The sequence below is a fragment of the Oncorhynchus keta genome, chromosome 36 (assembly GCF_023373465.1).
Source record: "Oncorhynchus keta strain PuntledgeMale-10-30-2019 chromosome 36, Oket_V2, whole genome shotgun sequence".
NCBI lineage: Eukaryota > Metazoa > Chordata > Actinopteri > Salmoniformes > Salmonidae > Oncorhynchus > Oncorhynchus keta.
Genome location: NC_068456.1, coordinates 8797059 through 8819206, shown reverse-complemented (window position 1 = coordinate 8819206; position 22148 = coordinate 8797059). Strand labels below are relative to the sequence as shown.

The following is a 22148-nucleotide window of genomic DNA, read 5'->3' as shown; positions in this document are numbered from 1 at the left end:
AAACAAAATGTCAGTGCTGCTGCATCCTCCCTCTCGTTCTTCTTGTCACTTAAAAGCACAATGTTGGTGAGGTCCTTCATTACGTCCACATATCTGTATCTCAGGGTGGCAAGGGACTCCTATCTAGATGACCAGCGGGTGGGACATAGTCGTTTTAGTGTTACATTTTCTTTTTCCTGGTGCAAAATCAAATATACCACTCAACATTGATCTCTTTATGCTATTCCCAGAGAAGGTGTATAACAGTTCATCAGTCTCATAAAACTGTTTAAACTCACATTTTTGACAGAGACATTGAGCAAGGTTATTAAGATTGTGCGCTACGCAACGCACAACAGCAAGCGTCTCTTTTTCAGATATTCTGGCCTGCACACCCGAATAGACCCCGCTTATGTTCGCAGATCCATCATACCCCTGCCCAGGACATTTTGAAATATCCCACTCATTATCCTCTATGCTGCCTAGGACATTAAGTTGATGCTCAGCCGCTGATGTATCAGCAGCCTCCAGAAATCCCCAAAACGACTCTGACAGTCAGATCTGTGGCGACATCATCGGCATCCCTTATCACTCTCACAAAGCGATGAACTTGGTTTTACTGGTCTACTTTGGATACATCCAGTGTCCATAATAATAGAAACAAAAAAATGGGGCATCCTGCATCTCTCCCTGGATGTCACACTTCATTCGCTTGGTTAAGATATAAATCAGCTCGTTTTGGTTTTGAGGACTGAGATAGTTAATTAACAGATCCTGTGGTGCGTTCTAAAAGTTCTCAGAACTGGGTCGTAAAATGACAGTTCAATTATACTGAGACGATTCCTGTCCCAACTTTTCACGGTGCCCCTAACTATGCGCTAGAACAAATGTGCTGCATTTCTGCGTCAATAGCGCCATTGAGCTTCCATTGCTCATATACAAAACAGGCACCCATGTGAATCTGGGATGTCTCATGACATGCTATTTTGTATTTTTATTGGCGCCAATCTCTCACCCCATTCACCCATGCATCAGAGAAGGGGCACTCCGATCTCCGAACAGCCAGCAAGGCTCACAATATGCCCAATCTAGCCTGGCCGAATAACATAGCCATGTTCGTGGTCATTTGATTCCAGCCTTGGTTGTAGTGGTGCAATACGACTCGGAAAAACAGTGTCGGAAAAATGCAATAACGTGTCGCTTAACCTTTGCATCCATATTTGTTGCATAATGCCCCCTGTCAGTTAGATAGGTTAAAAGGCCATCAGCCCCACTTCCACCTGTTTCCTCAGCCGCCACGATTCTAGCCTTGCCCTGCTCCTCTTCCTCCCTGCCCGGCCCAGGGATAGTCTGGCTTGTGCTCAGGGTCATATCCGCCGATGCCTGACAACCTGTATCCTCCTCTGTCAAAGTTGCTGTTTCTGGCACGATGGAACAGCTTGGCCTTGGCTCACTTGACCCGCTAAAAGCTGCTGCTGGCGATGACAAACCTACATCCTCTTCTGGTCCCGCTACATTGCTTGTGCTAGCAACGGCTGCACTTGAACTGCATTTGAAAAAGGAATCTAATTTAACTAATTTTGATACCTCCTTTGCTTTCTCATTTTTGGCCTTCCTCTTTTGGGCTCCACTTGTGTTGATACATAGCTGATTTTTAAATCCTTAATTTTCTATTCTCGACTTAATTTTTCCCCCGGCCGTTGTCTCTTGATAGCTAGCTCAACTGTTGCTTAAAACAATGACAGAAACAACAAGGCTCTGGAGAGTATTTGCACGATGAATCCCAGAATGCATTTCATTATCTTAACATGGTATTGAAACTATTGAATAATGTATTTAGCAAATTAATTTGTCAACTATACACTAAAATACCATGCTGACTTTGTTGGTGAAACCATCAGTGGGATCATTTATCATATAGCCTGTGTTAAAGAAAGATCTTCAACATATCTTAGAGTTGATGGACCCACGTCAACAATTAATACTTGAGCATGGTAGGGTGGTATTCAAATTACATAGGTGGCCCGCGGCTCCACAGAGCCGGGACCACCGGCTGCAGCTACGGCACCTGCCCCGTGCACAAAGCAAGATCCATATAGAAATGGTTTGTTTGTGGAAGAATTTGACTGGCCTGCACAGAGCCCTGACCTCAACCCCATCGATCACCTTTGGGATGAATTGGAACGGTGACTGCGAGCCAGGCCTCATCGCCCAACATCTGTGCCTGACCTCACTCATGCTTTTATGGCTGAATGGAAGCAAGTCCCCCAGCAATGTTCCAACATCTAGTGGAAATCCTTCCCAGAAGAGTGGTCTGTTATAGCAGCAAAGGGGAGCCAAACTCCATATTAATTCTCATGATTTTGTAATGATATGTTCCCTGAGCAGGTGTTCACATACTTTTGGTCACTTAGTGTAACTGCATATACCGATAACATTATTTGATAACTGGTTAGATGGTGTTAAGTATTTCCAACACATTTTAATTTGACATTATAGGGAATAGGCTGAATAACCAGGCCCTCCATTTAACGTCACATCCCCTAAATGTTTTTTTCCCGGCATGACGTCAGCATTCTTTGGAATTGAAATAACTCCAACAACAGAAAAAGGTGTAACTTTGCATTGGGACTTTTGAATCATAATCGAATAGAAGTCAGTTGTAGTGGGTGTGGCCTATGGCATGGTTTTAGATGCCCTCCTCTTGGCCACAGTGATAGCATTTTACAGTTTTAAAGTTTCCTGCTATTCTACAAATGTTGCCATTGGGCAGAGAGAAACATTCTATTGGCCATTGGCTCCATTGGCTTGTGCCTTGTTCTATCGGTTTTGGAATTTCATATTCTCCCTGACTGTCATTTTTATTTTGGATATGGTTAGTTCTCAAAGATGGTCTTATTAAAAAAAGATGTGATGTAGCAATGCATACTTTCTACATACTTTATCTGGTTTTAGTCATTTAAGTTTACACTGAAAACATTTTACCATCCTGATTATTTTGTTTTCAGTGGCGGCCATGAGTTATGCATATAGGGGAAACACAGGGCTCCACTGTAGTTCAGCCTTATCAGGCTACAAGGACTGTATAATACTATAGAACAAAATGTTGAAAGGTTGTTCTCGCTCTCATACTTCTACATGCAAAACTAACTTGTAGAAAAAAAAGAGGGAAGTGCTGCTAGGATACAAAATAGTAGATCTTTATAGATAGATAATGTGCTCTTTGGTAAATGGATTAATTGGTTATTTTAGAAAACGAGGACATGACTAACTTTCCAAGTCAATTGACCATCTACTGTGCTGGCGTTGACAATCTACCATACCATCTATTGTACTACATTGAGTTTTTTGGGTACTAAGTCAAGCCCTCTTCCTTTATATACCACCCCTACGTTGAAATACGTCTGTGGATATGAAGTAGATGTAGAATACCTGATTGGGTCTTCTGGGGTGAAGGGATAGAGTCTGATTCACTTGCATATCAAAAGGCAGAGAGCTGGTCATTACATGGCCTTGGCTTGACACCACCGCTACTTTACCCTGCCATGTTAGGTCGTAAACATGCCCCCATCCCCATTACAGTACTCTGTAGGCAGACACGGTGGCTGGGCTGAATGTAGACAGGACATCAACACACAGTGTCCCTTTGGATAGCAGAATAATGTACGCTCTGTAGAGTCCATGAAGAATTCTGCCGCCCACACATCAGGGTTGAACTCTCAGGAAATGACTAGTGTGGTGAGGAGGGAGAAATGACAGGGGATCCCCAGGACACACACACACACACACACACACACACACACACACAGCAATTATGTTAATTTTATTCCCATCCTGTTGTAGAAAAAGCATATCATTCTTAGTCCTCTGGTTCGTATCTGACCCTGCTCGGCCCCAACGTACACATTGATGTATAGACATGGATGTTCTTTTTATTAGAGAACAATGAGGTGATGTTATCACTGGAGGCAGATGCAGCGACAATAAGGGTGGCTCCTGTGTTTTCACCAGGAGAAGAAGCTGGGAAAATAAAGGAAGTGTGTCTTGAGGAGAGAAAGTCACACTGAGCAGACAGATGTCAATACCAGAGGTTGGAGCAGGTTCAGGGAACAGAACAAAACATTTTTTTTTTGAGGAACAACTGATAACGAAAGTAATCTATACTGTTCCGGAACAGAACACTTATTTAAAAAGCATGGAAACTGGTTATTTAAAAAAAAAAAAATTGAACCTTTATTTCACTAGGCAAGTCTGTTAAGAACAAATTCTTATTTACAATGACGGCCTAACCCGGCCAAACCTGGACGACGCTGGGCCTATTGTGTGCTGCCCTCTGGGACTCCTAAACACGGCCGGATATGATGCAGCCTGGATTCAAACCAGGGACAACAGTGACACCTCTTGCACTGAGATGCAGTGCCTTAGACCGTTGTGCCACTCGAGAGCCCCGGCTAATAACGTTATTTTACTTTACTTTTTTTTTTTTTACCCAGTCCCACAAAAACAAAACAAAGCGCATATGTAAACCCTGACTGTCACTCAGAAACATATTCCAGTGTCTGCCTGCCAGCTGAAAATCTTCACCAGTGTGTGTGTAGGCTACCTTTTCCTCCCCTCCGACCGAGAAATGAATGGTCTACTGTAGCTACTGACGTTACAGGCATGATTCAGAAATTAGGGAAAGAACATTTTTTTAAGAGAACAACGGACACACTTTTTCAATGCTAGTTAATAACCCTTTAGAACCCATTGCGGTTGTCGACGGCCTTTCTTTACTATAGCGGCTTCGAAAGGCCTTGTTTTTCTAACAATTTTGCCCAGTCTCTTTCTTATAGTTGAGTCATGAACACTGACCTTAACTGAGGCAATTGAGGCCTGCAGTTCTTTAGATGTTGTTGTGGGTTCTTTTGTGACCTCTTGGATGAGTCGTCGCTGCGCTCTTGGGGTAATTTTGGTAGGCCGGCCACTCCTGGGAAGATTCACCACTGTTCCATTTGTGGATAATGGCTCTCACCGTGGTTCGCTGGAGTCCCAAAGCTTTAGAAATGGCTTTGTAACCCTTTCCAGACTGATAGATATCAATTACTTTGTTTCTCATCTATTCCTGAACTTTTTTGGATAGCGGCATATCTTGCTTTTTGAGATCTTTTGGCCTACTTCACTTTGTCAGGTTCTATTTAAGTTATTTCTTGATTCAACAGGTCTGGCAGTAATCAGGCCTGGGTGTGGCTAGTGAAATTGAACTCGGCTTTCAAAAAAATGCGATTAACCACAGTAAATTCATGATTTAACAAGGGGGGGGGGGGCAATTACTTTGTCACAAGGCCATTAATACTTTTTCATGAAATAATTGTGAAATACTTTTTCACAGCACTGTATGTTTGATGCTGTGAAATTTGGGGAACAGGTGTCGTGCAGCTGTCACGTTAGGGTAGATGCCCGCGCAATGGAGCTCATATGAGAAGTTGGATATTTGTTTGCATAGCCAGCTAACAAGTTGCTTGTTTTGTCCCGTTTCTACCGACGCAATTTATTTGGAAACTGTCGTAAATAATCAGCTAACATTGGCAAACTCTGTAGTTAGTCTGTCAGACGAGAAAGCAATCGTTGATTTAAGGGGAGAGAAAGAGAGAAACGAATGGGAAGCGTGTAACGTTTTAATATGGAAACCCCTTGTTAGGAAGAGAGTATGTGAATGGTTGAGAAAAAGACCGTGTGAGAGGGAGACAGAGAGATCATTTTCCACCTACAATTGTATCCTATTTGTTGCTCCTCTCCCTCTGTTACTCAGTTCCTCTGGGTCAGTGAAAGTGAGGGAAGTGATGAGGAGAATCAGGGCTCAGGAGCAAACGACAGGGAGGAAGAGGAGTTCGAGATGATTGGAGGGTTAGAGATGTGGAGCAAGGAGGGAGGGGTGGAGCGAGAGTGGAGGGAGAGAGAAAGAGGAGAGTGAAGAGGAGGGAGAGTAGAGGGAGAGAGGAACATGGAGAGGAGGAAGAAGAGGGAGGAGGAAGGAGAGGGAAATAGAGGAAGAGGTGGTGATATTGAAATGTTATTTCTGTTCCAGAGCTTGCAATGGATTATAACAAGAAAATGGGTGGGGTTGACCATCTTGACCAACTGAGGAACTATTACAATGTTGGACGCACAGTCCGAAATTGGTGGAAGTAAGTGTTTTGGGGGATGCTCAACATTGTAATTATAAATGCCTTCATTGTGTAGGGGACCCTGCAAAGGCTCCTCCCAGAAACCTCAGGCATTGGTCCCCGAAGGCATTCAAAATGAAGCTTGTGCATTCACTTTGTGATAATGCTACAGTGGCAGGAAGAGGGGAGCCAAGACTGTGGCACCAGGGCGTGTGAACCGATATGGAACTCATTGGAAAGCAGGTGAAGTTTGAAGGGCACAAGAGAGGGTGTGTGGTGTGCATCCAGAGGTGATGCTGCAGGTCAAAGAGTGGGAGATGTTTAAGAAACCTCCTTTGGGTGCTCTTTGTGTCTGTGCCACTTTACAGGAGGGGGCAATTCTTCCAGAAGTTCCATGACATGTTGAAAGCTAAATGTAAGCCATCTTACATTGTAGGAAACAATTTAAGATGGCGCCGACAGACATGGCAGCTCTGCTTCTAGCTCCTAAGCAACTTTGTTTTTGTGTGTGTTATTTCTTACATTGTTAGCCCAGAACGTTTTTTGTGATATTACATACAGCCAGAAAGCACTTTTGGATATCAGAGCAGCTGTAACTCAACAGCATGACGACCAGGAATAAGACTTCTCCGAATTGCATCCTTAGTTCGTACCCTTCAGGGTAATTTAACTTATCCCAGAGGCTGCTCCATGATGCCACCGGTGGAGAAGAGGTCATCGAAGTGGACTTCTAGTCCGACTCAGGAGACGTGCACACCATCCACCGCTTCAGAGTATATTACTTGCTAATTCAGTCTCTGGACAATAAAGTAGACGAGCTCAGGGCGAGGATCTCCTTCCAGAGAGACATCAGGGACTGTAACATGCTCTGTTAGAATCATGGCTCTCTCGGAATAAACTGTCCCCGTCCATACAGCCAGCTGGATTCTCAGTTCATTGCGCAGACAGAAATATAAAAAAACTCTGGGAAGAAGAAAGGTGGTGGTGGTGTATGTTCCATCATTAACTACTCATGGTGTGATAACATACAAACTCAAGTCCTTTTGTTCACCCGACCTAGAATACCTCAATGTATTACCACCCAAGAGAATTATCTTCGGTTAGTCACAGCCGTGTATATTCCCACTCAAGCTAATACCACAACGTCCCTCAAGGAACTACACTATACTTTATGCAAACAAAACCACATATCCCGAGGACACATTTATTGTAACTGGGGATTTTAACAAAGCAAATTTGAGGAAAACACTACCGAAGTACTAGCAACAGCGGACTGGGATAGGTTCCGGGTAGCCTCTGAGAATAACATTGATGTATACATGGACACGGTGACTGAGATCATCAGAAAGTGTATAGGTGATGTTGTTCCTACGGTGACTATTAAAACCTACACAAACCAGAAACTTTGGATAAATGGCAGCATTTGCGCAAAACTGAAAGTGCGAACCAAGGCATTTAACCATGGCAAGGTAACTGGGAACATGGTTGAATACAAATAGTGTAGTTATTCCCTCCGTAAGAAAATCAAACAGGCAAAATGTAGGTACAGAGACAAAGTGGAGTCGCAATTCAACGGCTCAGACACGAGAAGTATGTGGCGGGGTCTACAGACAATCCCATATTACAAAGGGAAAACCAGCCACGTCGCGGACACTGGCGTCTTGCTCCCGGACAAGCTGAACACCGTCGCCCGCTTTGAGGATAACACAGCGCCACCAATATGGCCGCTCCCGAGGGCGGTAGGATCTTGTTTGCCTTGGCCCATAAGACCTTCACAAAATCACAATTGAAAGTATCACTGCCTGGTACGGCAACTGCACCGCCCGCAACAGCAGGGCTCTCCGGAGGGTGGTGCAGTCTGCCCAACGCATCACCAGGGGCACACTGCCCGACCTCCAGGACAACTACAGCACCCAATGTCACAGGAAGGTCAAAAAGATCATCAAGGACATTAACCAAGGCCTGTTCACCCCACTATCATCCAGAAGGCGAGGTCAGTACAGATGCATCAAAGCTGGGACCAAGAGACTGAAAAACAGCTTCTATCATCAGACTGTTAAATAACCAACACTAGCCGGCTACCACGGAGATTTGTATAAACCTTGCCGTCTGTCCAACATTTGCAACATTGTTTCAATATTGAAATTCGGTCGCCAGCTGATCCATCGTAATGAACGTGTCGGGAGACGGGATGAGACAGACAGCCAGTCGAAATCATGAATCAGCTGGGATCATTTTTATGGATATAAACAATGAAATGTCAATAGAAAACGGGTACAATTAAATGCAGATAGTTTGCAGTCTTTCCAGCTTCAGTTTGAAGTGATTGTGTTAGCTGTGTTGTTGGCTAGCTCTTCTGAACAACAGTCTCCTGACGAGAGAGCACATTTTCTATACCAGGCGAAATCACGCATCATTAGATCATTGTTATGGATGTAACTACAAAATGGTAAAATGTTTTACATTTTACTTTTGGTGCCACTCTGCACACACAAGCTTGTTACCAAATAAATGTCACTAGAAAACAGCTTAAACTAATGCGGCTACTTTGCTGTTATTCTGGCTGCATTGTTTGACGTGACTAAGTAAGCCGTATTTGGCTGGCTAGCGAGCAAGGGAAAATAATGTTGCCAGACAGTATGGCAATTGAACATTTAGAACGAACGACTGGGTCGTGTCTCTGACTTGTGGAAGGATGAAATAGTATAGTATGAATAAATTCGCCAAAATAACATTATTTGAATCGTTGGTAACCCGTTGTATAAAATTGATAATACCCTCGAAGTCGGTGTTGGCTGGATATATTGGGCCTAACACCCGTGCCAATATATCCTCCAAACACCGGCTTCTCTTGCATGATCACTTAAACAGTTACCACGTTTCACATTGGAGTTATTAACTACAAAATGGTAAGATGTTTTTATTTTAATTTTGGTGCCACTCTGCACACACAAGCTTGTTACCTAGCTAGGTTGTTGGCTAGCTCTGGTCTAGCTCTGGTCTAGCTCTCAAACTCTAGGAGGCATTATGTGTAATGTAATGGAACTGAGAGTCATGATCAAGGGCTAGCGCTGGTCCAATGTTAAGACAATTCTCTGAAATTAAAAGACATTCAAAGTTCCTTCATAGAAGCCGCTAATCCGTAGGCCTAATTCAGATAATGCATGTCATAACAGATTGCCAGCGCTCTCCTCACCTGCAAAAATTTCAGCAGCATGTCGCACCCTACACTACACTTGTCTCTCCAATGCATGTACATAGCTTGCCTGTTCCATAAAGCTGCTCTATCGACTGGTGAAGTCATTTCAAGTTGGGATAAATGTGAAATAAAATAAAACATTAAGACGTTTTAAAAAAAGAACAGAAAGGAATAATATAAACTGCTAGTTTTGTTTTGAACCAGTTGAGAACTTTATTCTGCTGGACGGAAAAGTGGAACTGAACAACAAAAAAAGTGGTTCAGCGAACCAATTGGAAAATAAGTTCAGTTCCAAAGTCAAAACTCTGGTGCTGTGAGTGCCTGCTTGCGCAACAAAAGGGGTGTTTTTGAGCGGTCTCATATTTCAGTGAGTGGGGCAGCGTGTGTGTTAGTTTGAGAACGCAATCTGGAGGCGAATGAAACGCACACCTGTTTAGGCGAGGTGCTGGCTAGCAGAGTAAAACACTTGAAAGACGAAAGGAGAGCCGCACACTCTAGGAGCTGAGATGCAATCATTTAATAACCTAGTATCCAACGTTTCACCTGATGAAGACAGCCTGTCTGTCGAAACGTTGGATATTAGGTTATTAAATGACTGCATCTGAACTCCTAGAGCGTGCAGCTCTCCTTTTCAAGTTTGAGAGCGCATCCATGTCCCAAGAGCTGGAGTCACAAAATACTTTGCAAAACAAAGAACAAACGCTTCAGAGCTATGACGAATCACCACACACACAAATGATACCCAGCACCGGTGTAAACCCCCCCGCCTTCCAAACTAGATTTAGCACCCCTCATTCCGGGAACCCTCCCCAATCTTAGCGAGAAACAGCGTCAGTGCCCCTCCCCAACATGTGTGTGTGTGTGTTTGACACTGTGACAGAGACGGTAATAGAAAGATTATGGGGTAACTGTATATGACCTCTATATCTAAAGTATTTACAACACATCCACAAGCACTAACTAAACATGATGTAGCAGCTGAATGTAGTGCTACTCGAGCACTAAAATGTTCGATTTCGAATCAGATGGAATTTGGTTAAGCAGCCCTTGTGTGTGTGTGTTTCAGTGCGTGCGTGTCTGTGCTGAGGTGGTGAGCGTACCTGGGTTCAGTAGGTGTGTAGGGAGGTTGGAGATGAAGTCAGCAGCTCTGTCTCGGACATCCTGGTCCTCGTCCTGCAGTAGAGTGAACAGACCTCTCCACAGAGACACTGTGTGGGACACACCTGGCACAATCAAAACTTCATTAGGACACAGAGAGATGTATGAAAATGTATTAAACTATATTCGCATTCCTCACAGTCCGTTTCTGCCTTAAAGTTCAACTTATCGATTTTTCTTTTATGGACGGGTTGCATATGCACAAAGTTTGTTTTGGCAGACAATCATCGTTGTCCAGCATCCTTCCACGGATGACTCCAATTAAAATTTTAAAAAGCATTGTCTACCTGTAATTTTCATACACACAATCTTTGTGGCTGTGTCCTTAAAATCACAACCAGAAAATACCAACACAAACCAAAAACAAACTACTGTAGCTCCCACAAATACATTCAACTTCCATATAGACCTCCTCACCCAATGGTAGGTTGGGGCTGGTCAACAAGGTGGGTGTGGCGTTGACCAGTACCTCTGCAGCCATCATCTTGACCTCTGCATTTTGCTCCACACCGCAGGACTGAGACACTAGCGCCCCCCAGCGCCCCAGACACGCTACTGCAGCCACACCCTGATCGGAGAAGGACATAAACAAAACGTATGTCACTGCAGGGCATGGTAAACGCACACAATTTCCCAGCTGGATCATTGGTGGTTCTTACCTGAGGGTCACTGTGTACTAGGTGCACCACCAATCTAGAGGCCAGGGTCAGGGACGCACAGTGCAACTCCACACTGGAATACAACACACACACACAACAGTAAAACACAAGGACAGTGTGAGATCTTTATCAACTCAATACTGGAGTAACACACTGCACAAAGAAAATGAGCCCCTACACAACACCATTCAATAAAGCTGTGTGTAAAAACATTCACACAGAGCTAACGTATCAAATATGTGTCACATGCGCCGAATACAACTGATGCAGACTTCACCGGGAAATGGTTGCTTAAGAGCCCTTCCCAACGACACTGTTTAAAAATAAATAATAAAATAGTAACACAAGAGGAATAAAATAAAAGACACTGAACAAAAAAATAAAACACAGCATGTAAAGTGTTGGTCCATGTTTCATGAGGTGAAATAAAAGATCAGAGAAATATTTCACATGCACAAAAAGCTTATTTCTCTCAGGTGTGGCATATCAAGAAGATGATTAAAACAGCATGATCATTACACAGGTGCACCTTGTGCTGGGGACAATAAAATGCCATTTTAAAGATGTGCAGTTTTGTCACACAACACATTGCCACAGATGTCCAAAGTTTGAGGGAGCGGGCAATTGACATGCTGACTACAGGAATGTCCACCAGAGCTGTTGCCAGAGAATTTAACGTTTATTTCTCTACCATAAGCCACCTCCAATGTCGTTTTATAGAATTTGTCAGTACGTCCTACTAGCCTCACAACCGCAGACCACGTGTATGGCAGACTACGTGTATGGCATTGTGTGGGCGAGCTGTTTGCGGATGTTAATGTTGGGAACAGAGTGCCCCATGGTGGTGGTAGGGTTATGATATGGGCAGGCATAAGCTACGGACAACAAACACAATTGCATTTTGTCTACGGCAATTTGAATGCACTGAGATGCCGTGACGAGATCCTCATGTTTCAGCATGATAATGCACAGCCCCATGTCACAAGGGTCTGTACACAATTCCTGGAGGCTGAAAATGTCCCCAGTTCTTCCATAGACAGCATAGCCACAAACCATTCCACGACCTGCACAATTCTGAACTGAATTTCCTCCTTTTCTGGCTCTCTATTCTCTACATGCTGCAGTGTAGGAGGATGATCTAGATCGACGTGTACGACAATGTGTTCCAGTTCCCGCCAATATGCAGCAAATTCACACAGCCACTGAAGAGGAGTTGGACAACATCCCACAGGCCACAATCAACAGCCTGATCAACTCTATGCTAAGGAGATGTGTCACGCTGGATGAGGCAAATGGTGGTCACACCAGATACTGTGATCCACACCCCTACCTTTCAAAAAAAAGAGTTCTGTATTCCCAGTCATGTGAACGCCATAGATAGGGGCCGGATACATTTATTTAAATTGACTGATTTCATTATATGAACTAACTTAGTAAAATCTTTGGAATTGTTGCATTACCAATCAATGTGCAGAGGTATGAAGTATTTGAGTCAGATACAGTGCCGTCAAAAAGTATTCACACCCCTTGACTTTCTCCATCTGCACTTGTAGCCAGAAAGCTGTCTAAGAGCAGGTTTAACCTCTACTATTAGAAAGCCAGATCAACGAAGAATACCTAAGAGTTAATTAAACTATTTTGAAAACGCAATTAAGGGAATTAACTGGAATGATCTCTTGTCCTATACAGATGTGGAAGCTGATAGTCAGGTTTATCTATCCACAATAAATAGTTTCCTAAAGAAAATCAAATCCAAACCTGGCCAGAAGAGCATTCTTCCTTGGAGAAATCTGGAAATTGATGAAAGAACGTGATTATGCTCTAAAAATAGCCCTAAGACCCAAATTAGAGCAGGACAGACGTAGGTTTACCATGTTGAGAAATCAGACAGACCAAGGCAAACTTTTTTATGAACATAATTGGTGAAGCAAAGGGAAATTCTAAATTGATCTGTAACACTGCAAAAAGACTAGAAATCATGGTGAATAACAAACACAGGATGCAGTCAAAATAGCAATAGCCTTCAATTCCTACTTTATTGACTTTGTCAGGGTACTGACACAGAACCCCTCCACTGGTTTCTTGGGCTCAGTGCTAGTAAATGACGCTCAACCTGTCTTCATCTCTGAGTCAAGTGAACAAGGTGATTAGTCTCCTGGAACTCTAAACCAAAGATGTGTTTAAAAACTACAAAGAGTCACTCATTGGCCCCATTACTAAGGTCACCAACACAACTATTGGTCTCGGGGTGTTTCCAAGGGTATCGAAGTCAACCATAATAAATGGCCATCTTAATGACCCTGCTGACGTGAGTAACACCTGTGGTGTCAAAGGTTGTTGAAAAGTGCGTAGCAGAACAACTGATTGCCCACCTCAACAGCCCTTTCACATTACACTCCATGCAGTTTGGCCTCAGAGCGAAACACTCCACAGAAACGGACAACTGTTTTCTTCTGGAAAATGTGAAGTCCAAGATGGACAAAGGGGGCGTTGTTGGGGCTGTGTTTCTGGACCTAAGGAAGGCTTTTGATACTGTTAACCATGAGATTCTCATCACAAAATTGTCCAACTTCAACTTTTCCCCCCGATGCCTTGATGGCAGAACTCAGTGTGTCAGAGTGAGCAATGAGCTGTCGCTCACTCTTAGCTATGATAATAATGTATGCAGATGATAGTGATATATGTGCATGCAAAGAGCAAACAACAAGCTGCACAAAAACTCACTAATGTAATGGTCCAGGTTACAAAGTGGCTCAGTGACTCATGTTTGCATCTCAATGTGAAAAACAGTTTGCATGTTCTTCACAGAGGGCAACAGATGCTACTGAGCCAGATGTCTGTGTGTCAGGGGAGAAGCTCCAGGTGGTATCTGATTTTAAGTACCATGGCATCATACTTGATTCCAACCTCTCTTTTAAAAAGCATGTGAAAAAGGTAATTCAGATAACCAAATTCAACCTAGCTAATTTCAGATTTATACGAAATTGTTTGACTAGAGGTAACAAAACTGTACTTCAAATCTATGATATTCAACCACTTAACATACTGCTCGACTAGTTGGGCCCAAGATTGCTGTACAACATTAAAACCTATTCAATCTGTCGACAAACAGGCTCTCAAAGTGCTTGATGCCCAATAGCCACCATCACTATTATATCCTCAGAAAGCATGAGCTCCTGAGTTGGGAAAATCTTGTGCAATACACCGACGCATATCTTGTATTCAAGATCGTAAAATGGCCTGGCTCCCCCTCCACTCAGTACTTTTGTTAAACAGAAAACCCAAACATATGGCAGCAGATCCACAAGGTCTGCCATGAGAGGTGACTGTATAGTTCCCTTAAGGAAAAGCACCTTTAGTAAATCTGCTTTCTCTGTGAGAGCTTCCCATGTCTGGAATACACTGCCATCAGACACACATAACTGGACCACATGTCACACTTTTACAAAATGCATGTAGACATGGCTAAAGGTCAAATCAGCTTTGTGAACATGGTCCCTAGCTGTGTGTTGCCGCTTTCCATGTTGTCTGTTGTCTGTAGCTTGTGAGGTGTGGAAACACTGTTGCTTTTATGAATTTTGTCTTGCTGCTTTTTGTTCTGTTGGTGTGTCTGTATGCTACGTCTTGCTTGTCCTATGTTGCTCTGTCTGTATGCTACGTCTTGCTTGTCCTATGTTGCTCTGTCTGTATGCTACGTCTTGCTTGTCCTATGTTGCTCTGTCTGTATGCTACGTCTTGCTTGTCCTGTAGCTGCTCAATGATGGTTTATATTGTAATTGTTTTTAATATCCTGCCCAGGGACTGCGGTTGAAAATTAGCCGGCTGGCTAAAACCGGCACTTTTACTGAAACGTTGATTAATGTGCACTGTCCCTGTAAAAATTAAATAAACTCAAACCTTTGTGTTACAGCCTGAATTTAAAATGGCCTACACACAATACCCCACAACGTCAAAGTGGAATACTATTTTATTTGTATTTTTTTTTTTTACAAATTAATAAATAATGAAAAGCTGTAATGTCTTGAGTCAAGTATTCCAAGTATACCCCTTTGTTATGGCCTAAATAAGTTCAGGAGTAAAAATGTGCTTAAGTCACACAATAAGATGCATGGACACACTTTGTGAGCAATAACAGTATTAAACATTTTTGAATGAATACCTTATATCTGTACCCCCCCACACAACTATCTGTCAGGTCCCTCAGTCAAGCAGTGAATTTCAAACAGATTCCACCACAAATACCAGGGTTGTTTTCCAATGCCTCGCAAAGAAGGGCACCTATTGGTAAATAAAAAAACAAACAGACATTGAATATCCCTTTCAGCATGGTGAAGTTATTTATTACACTTGGATGGTGTATCAATACACCCAGTCACTAAAAGATACAGGTGTCCTTTCTAACTCAGTTGCCAGAGAGGAAGGAAACAAGGGATTTCACCACAGTGATTTTAAAACAGAGTTGAATGGCTGTGATGAGAAAACTGGATGGATCAACAATATTATAGCTACTCCACAATACTAACCCAAATGACGGAGTGAAAAGGAAGCCTGTACAGAATACAAATATTCCAAAACATGCATAATGTTTGCAACAAAGCACTAAAGTAATACTACAAAAAATGTGGCAAAGCAATTAAACTTTTGTCCTGAATACAAACATTTATGTTTGAGGGCAAATCCAATACAGTACACTACCAATCTCCAGGTTGCATCATGTTACGGGTGTGCTTGTAATCGTTAAGGAGTTTCAGAATAAATAAAAAATGGAATGGAGCTAAGTACAGGCAAAATCTTAGAGGATAACCTGGTTCAGTCTGCTTTCCACCAGACACTGGGAGGTTAATTCACCTTTCAATCATGTCCAGCTTGTTTCGGTCATAGCAGACGGTCGCAGCAACATTATGTACAAAATTAGTTAAAAACAATGAGGGAAAAAACTAACAAAATTACACAGTTGGTTAGGAGCCCGTAAAACGGCAGCCATCCCCTTCAGTGCCACTATTATAAGCAGGACAATAAGCTAAAACACAAGGCCAAATCTATACTGGAGTTTTGGCAAAAGTATTTTTTTATTTTTTTTAACCAGAAATATCACAGTTACAGTATTCAGACCCTTCTCAGTACTTTTTTTTAGCACCTTTGGCAGCGATTAGAACCTCAAATCTTCTTGGGTATGACGCGACAAGCTTGGCACACCTGAATTTGGGGAGTTTCTCCCATTCTTCTCTGCAGATTCTCTAAAGTTTGTCAGGTTGGATTGACAGTGTGACCGCTGAACAGCTATTTTCAGGTCTCTCCAAAGATGTTCGATCAATCGGGTTCAAGTCCGGACTCTGGCTGTGCCACTCAAGGACATTCAGAGACTTGTCCTGAAGCCACTCCTGCATTCACCCCAGTTTGAGGTCCTGAGCACTCTGGAGCAGGTTTTCATCAAGGATCTCTCTGTACTTTGCTCTGTTCAGCTTTCCCTCAATCCTAACTAGTCTCCTAGTCCCTGAAAAACATCCCCACAGCATGATGCTACCACCACCATGCTTCACCGTAGGGATGGTGCCAGGTTTCTCCAGATGTGACACTTGGCATTCAGGCCATAGAGTTCAATCTAGGTTTCATCAGACCAGAGAATCTCGTTTCTCATGGTCAGAGTCTTTAGGTGCCATGTGCCTTTTACGGAGGGGTTGCTTCTGTCTGGCCACCCTACTGTAAATGCCTGATTGGTGGAGTACTGCAGAGATGGGAGAACCTTCCAGAAGGACAACCATCTCCACAGAGGAACTCTGGAGCTCTGTCAGAGTTATTGGTTCTACATCTGCATTGTTTGCTGTTTGAGGTTTTAGGCTGGGTTTCTGTACAGCAAGCACTTTGTGACACCGGCTGATGTAAAAAAAGGGTTTTAAAAATACATTTGATTGATTGGTCACCTCCCTGACCAAGACCCTTCTCCCCGATTGCTCAATTTGGCCAGTGGGCCAGCTCTTGGAAGAGTCTTACTAGTTCCAAACTTCTTCCATTTAAGAATGATGAAGGCCATTGTGTTCTTGGGGACCTTCAATGCTGCAGTAATTTTTTGGTACCCTTCCCCAGATCTGTGCCTCGACACAATCCTGTCTCGGAGCTCTACGGACAATTCCTTCCGACCTCATGGCTTTGTTTTTGCTCAGACATGGACTGTCAAATGTGGAACCTTATACAGACCGATGTGTGCCCATAAATTGAATTTACCACAGTTGGACTCTAGTCAAGTTACAGAAACAGCAAGGATGATCAATGGAAACAGGATGCACCCGAGCTCAAATTCGAGTCTCATAGAAAAGTGTCTGAATACTTATGTAAATAAGGAATGTCTTATTTAAAAAATGTTTTTATAAAATGTTTAAAAAGAGGTTTTGTCTTTGTCATTATGGGGTAGTGTGTGTAGTAGATTGATGAGAAAACGATTTAATCAATTTTAGAATAAGGTTGTAATGTAACGAAACAAAATGTGGGAAAAGGTGTCTGAATACTTTCAGAATGCACTGTAGAATGCACTCTATTGAATGTGCGTCACTGCAAGATAGTCAGTGCAGATTACTTGGGTATCAGTAATTGACTATTTAGCAGTAGTATGGCTCTGGGGGTAGAAGCTGTCTCGGAGCCTGTTGGTCCGAGAACCGATGCTCCGGTACCATTTGCCAGACGGTAGCAGAGTGAAAAGTCCATGGCTTGGGTGGCTGGCGTCTTCGGCAGTTTTTCTGGCCTCCCTCTGACACCACATGATATAGAGGTCCTGGATGGCAGGGAGCTCGGCCCCAGTGATGTACTGGGTAGACAGAACCTCCCTCTGTAGTTCTTTGCGGTCAAAGGTCAACAAGATGCTCGTTGGTGCAGCTGTATAACTTTTTGAGGATCCGAGGGTCCGTGCCAAATCTTTTCAGACTCCTGAGGGGAAAGTGGTGCTGCTGTGCCCTCTTCACGACTGTGTGGGTGTGTGTGGACAATGTTAAGTCCTTAGTGATGTGGACGCCAGGGAACTTGATGATCTTGACCCAATCCACAACAGTCGCTGTCCGTCAGCCACAACATGCTTCGTACAGATTGTGGCCTGGCCATTTTATTATATATATTTTTCTTTAGAGGAGGCAAGTCTTTGTAATCCAATCCTTATTCTCCACTCTCATTCTCTCACTGTTAAAACAGTGGTGTGTGTGTACAGAGGTGTGGGGTGTCCCACAGGTACTGGGAGGGGGACACAATTGAGTCCCATTCAAAATCCTATTTTCCCTAACCACCAACCCCAAAACCTAACCCAAATTCTAACCTTAACCCTAAACCCCTTAGAAATAGCATTTGACCTTGTGGGGACTAACAAAATGTTGTCAGTTGGTAAAAATGTTGTTCATTTACTATTCTTGTGGGGACTGGTCCCCACAAGTAGAGTTAAACACGTCAACGCGCACACACACACACGGATGAACACACACAGTCGGACAGATCTCCACACCTGTCGCCAAGTGCACGGGGCAGTTGGGCAGCTAACATAAGACCCGGAGTGAAGGGAGTGCTGGGTAAATCTATCTCCTTAATCCAAGGCTTTGGCTCTGAATACACGAGTGGCATCCTCACAACCACAGGTATGTGGGTCCTTTCATAGACGGACAGAGAGAAGAGGGAAAGGAGGGAGGCTGCACCTCACCTACTGTTCTCCCACCTCTCCATTCAAGCCTGTACATCAATCATGGATGGCTTAGGGCCGTTTTGGCAGCCGGTTTTCACTGCTAGTCCAGATCTGTTGTTTACAAAGCATGTGACAACATTCGATTTGAGGACAGGGCCCCATTACCAGCGGCCATTTTGAGGTCATTCCTAAGGTTTCCTCACCTCCCTCTATTTCCCAACCTCCTCATAACATACAGTGCCTTACAAAAGTATTCAGATCCCTTGGATTTCTTCAATGTTATTGTGTTACAAAGTGGGATTAAAATTGATTTGTCATTTTTTTTGTCAACAATCTACTTAAAAAATATATATTTTTAAAGATGAATACAAATTTGATAAAATAGTCAACCCCTTTATTCAGGCAAGCCTAAATTAGTTCAGGAGTAACATTTGGCTTAAGAAATCACATAAATTATATTTACTCGCTGTGTGAAATAATAAGGGTTGACATGATTTTTAAATGCCTAATCCTTCCTCTGTACCTCACTCATACAGTCATCTGTAAGGTCCCTGAGTCAAGTATTTATTAAAAAAAACAGACTAAGCTACAAACACCAGGGAGCTTTTCAAAAGCTTCATAAAGATGGTGATTGGTAGATGGTTAACAATAACAAAATCGGACATTGAATACAATGAGTGTACAACACATTCGGAACACCTTCCTAATATTGATTTGTACCTCTTTTGCCCCGAGAACAGACTTAATTCATCGGGGCATGGACTACAAGGTTGTCGAAAGCCTTCTACAGGGATGATGGTCCATGTTTACTCCAACGCTTCCAACAGTTGTTTCAAGTTGTCTGGACATGTTTTGCGTGGTGCACCATTCTTGATACACACGGGGAACAGCTGACCGTGAAAAACCCAGCAGCGTTGCAGTTCTTGACACACTCAAACTGGTGCACCTGGCACCTACTACCATACCCAGTTCAAAGGCACTTCACTCTTGTCTTGCCCATTCACCCTCTGAATAGCACACATACACAATCCATGTCTCAACTGTCAAAGGCTTTAAAATCCCTTCTTTAACTCTTCTCCTCCCCTTCATCTACACTGATTTAACAAGTGACATCAAATAAGGGATAATAGCTTGCACCTGGAGTCACCTGGTCAGTCTATGTCATGGAAAGAATTCCTAATGTTTGTGCATTCAATGGATATCTTTAAGCATGGTCGAGTTAATTATGCTATGGATTATGTATTAAACTACCCAGACACATCAAATATAGCATTTATTCTGAACAGAGCTTCAGGACAGCAATGAAACTGCTCAGGATGTTACCTCACCAAAATTGGTGATTTTAAAACGGAGGCTGGATGAACAACATTGTAGTGGCTCCACAATAACGACGTAAATGACAGAGTGAAAAGAAAACAAATATACACAATACAAATATTCAAAAGCATGCATCTTGTTTGCAACAAGGCACTAAAGTAATACTGCAACAAACAAAAAAAACACAGCAAAGGAATACAATTTTTTAAAATCTTAAATGCAAAGCCTTATGCTTGGGGCATATCCAACAACCTATCACTGAGTAACTACCTCCTTATTGTCAAGCATTGTTGTGGCTGCATCATGGTATGAGTATGCTTGACGTCGGCAAATAGTGTGTTTTTCAGGATAAAAAGAAAATGGGGAGGCGCTAAGCACATGCAAAATCCGAGAGGAAAACCTGCTTCAGTCTGCTTTATACCAGACACTGGGAGACAAATTCACCTTTGAGCAGGACAATAACCTACAACAAGGCCAAATCTACAGTTGTTGCTTACCAAGAAGACAATGAATGTTTCTGAGTTACAGTTTTGACTTTAAAATCTATGGCAAGACTTTTTTTTGCTGTCTAGCCATAATCCCCAACATCTTGATAGAGCTTGAAGAATTATGAAAAGAACGGGCTAATTTTACACAATCCAGGTATGTAAAGCTCTTAGAGACTTATCTAAGAAAACTCACAGCTGTAAATCGCTGCCAGAGGAGACAGCGACTCCACTGCCTGCAAGGTACTACAGAGCGTTGTACGCTCATCCGAACACTGCCTACCCTCCAGGACACCTACAACACCAGGTGTCGCAGAAAGGCCAAGCAGATCGTCAGGGACTTCAGCCACGGCCTGTTCTTCCTGCTTCCATCACTCAGACGTGGGTAGTACAGGAGCATCATGTCTACAACAAACAGACTGGCCAATAGCATCTACCACCAGACCATCAGGCTGTCAAATAGCCACCACTAGTCAGCTACCTGCCCCCCCCCCATACACTGCAACTACATCTGCAAACGTGTGCGTTTTAATTCTAAGGTATTTTTTTGTGTAGATTGTTGACAAAAATGTACAATTAAATCCATTGTAATCCCACTTTCTAACAATAAAATGTGAAGAAATCCAAGGGGTATGAATACTTTTGCAAGGCACTGCACAGCTGGAAGAGAGTGTGACCTATGTCACAACGTCTCACAGGCTGGACTGGGAGAAGTTCAAGAGCACTATGCCTGATATTGAAAGTAATGGAATCTTAGGCTGATAGGATAAGAAGAGAAAGCACTCAATGACTCAGTGTTGTGGACGTGCTGAGGCTTACTGACGGAGATCCTAACCCATCCTCAACTCGACTTTTGTGAAGGACTGTGCAGGTAGACCTGATTCACACTAGCGTGCCCGAGTCCGCTGACCTGAACCATTACTGTGCTGGTTTTCCACATTGCCTTACAAGCATGGCTTCAACAACTGTGGTGGTGGATGAGCAACCAGGCCAGCCTGGGTTTGATTGGCTTGACTCAGTAGTGTGAAAAGGATAATAGTGTATTGATGTTTCAGGCCCTTGGTGGCTGGGCTCACCTGTGGGCAAAGCCTTCAGCCAGAGTGAGAACCCGCTCCAGGACCTCTGTCTGGGTCAGATTCCGCAGACTGTCCCTCCACAGCAGGTCAGAGTTCACGCTGAGGACAGACAGCACCTGCAGCACCTGAGGAAAGAGGGATGGAGCGGGAGAGAGACAGCGAGAAAGAGAAGGAAAGGAGAGAAATAGAGTAAGAGGACTGAGCAGCACCACATCTGAGTATTAAAATACTCGATTCAAGGTTTGTATTCGATTACTAATAATTGAATACAAGTCATGGAAATTACTGGTTCAATCCCAGGCTGTGTCATGACCGGGAGTCCCATAGAGCGGCGCACAATTGGCCCAGCGTCGTCCGGGTTTGGCCGGGGTAGGCCGCCACTGTAAATAAGAATTTGTTCTTAACCGACTTGCCTAGTTAAATAAAATAAATAGAGGTGAAGTGAGAGCAGGATTTTTTCCTGACTAATGTCTAG

General features: G+C 43.2%; 1 protein-coding gene across 1 annotated transcript in view; it reads right to left on the bottom strand.

Annotated features, from left to right (window-relative positions):
* thada (THADA armadillo repeat containing) overlaps positions 1-22148 on the bottom strand; it is a 110024-nt gene that overhangs the window by 17940 nt on the left and 69936 nt on the right. Inside the window, exons 33-36 of the mRNA XM_035754056.2 lie at positions 21674-21798; positions 11142-11214; positions 10900-11050; positions 10425-10547 (exon numbers count right to left, since the gene is read on the bottom strand). Coding sequence (XP_035609949.1) covers positions 10425-10547; positions 10900-11050; positions 11142-11214; positions 21674-21798 — 472 coding nt within the window. The remainder of the gene's footprint in view (positions 1-10424; positions 10548-10899; positions 11051-11141; positions 11215-21673; positions 21799-22148) is intronic.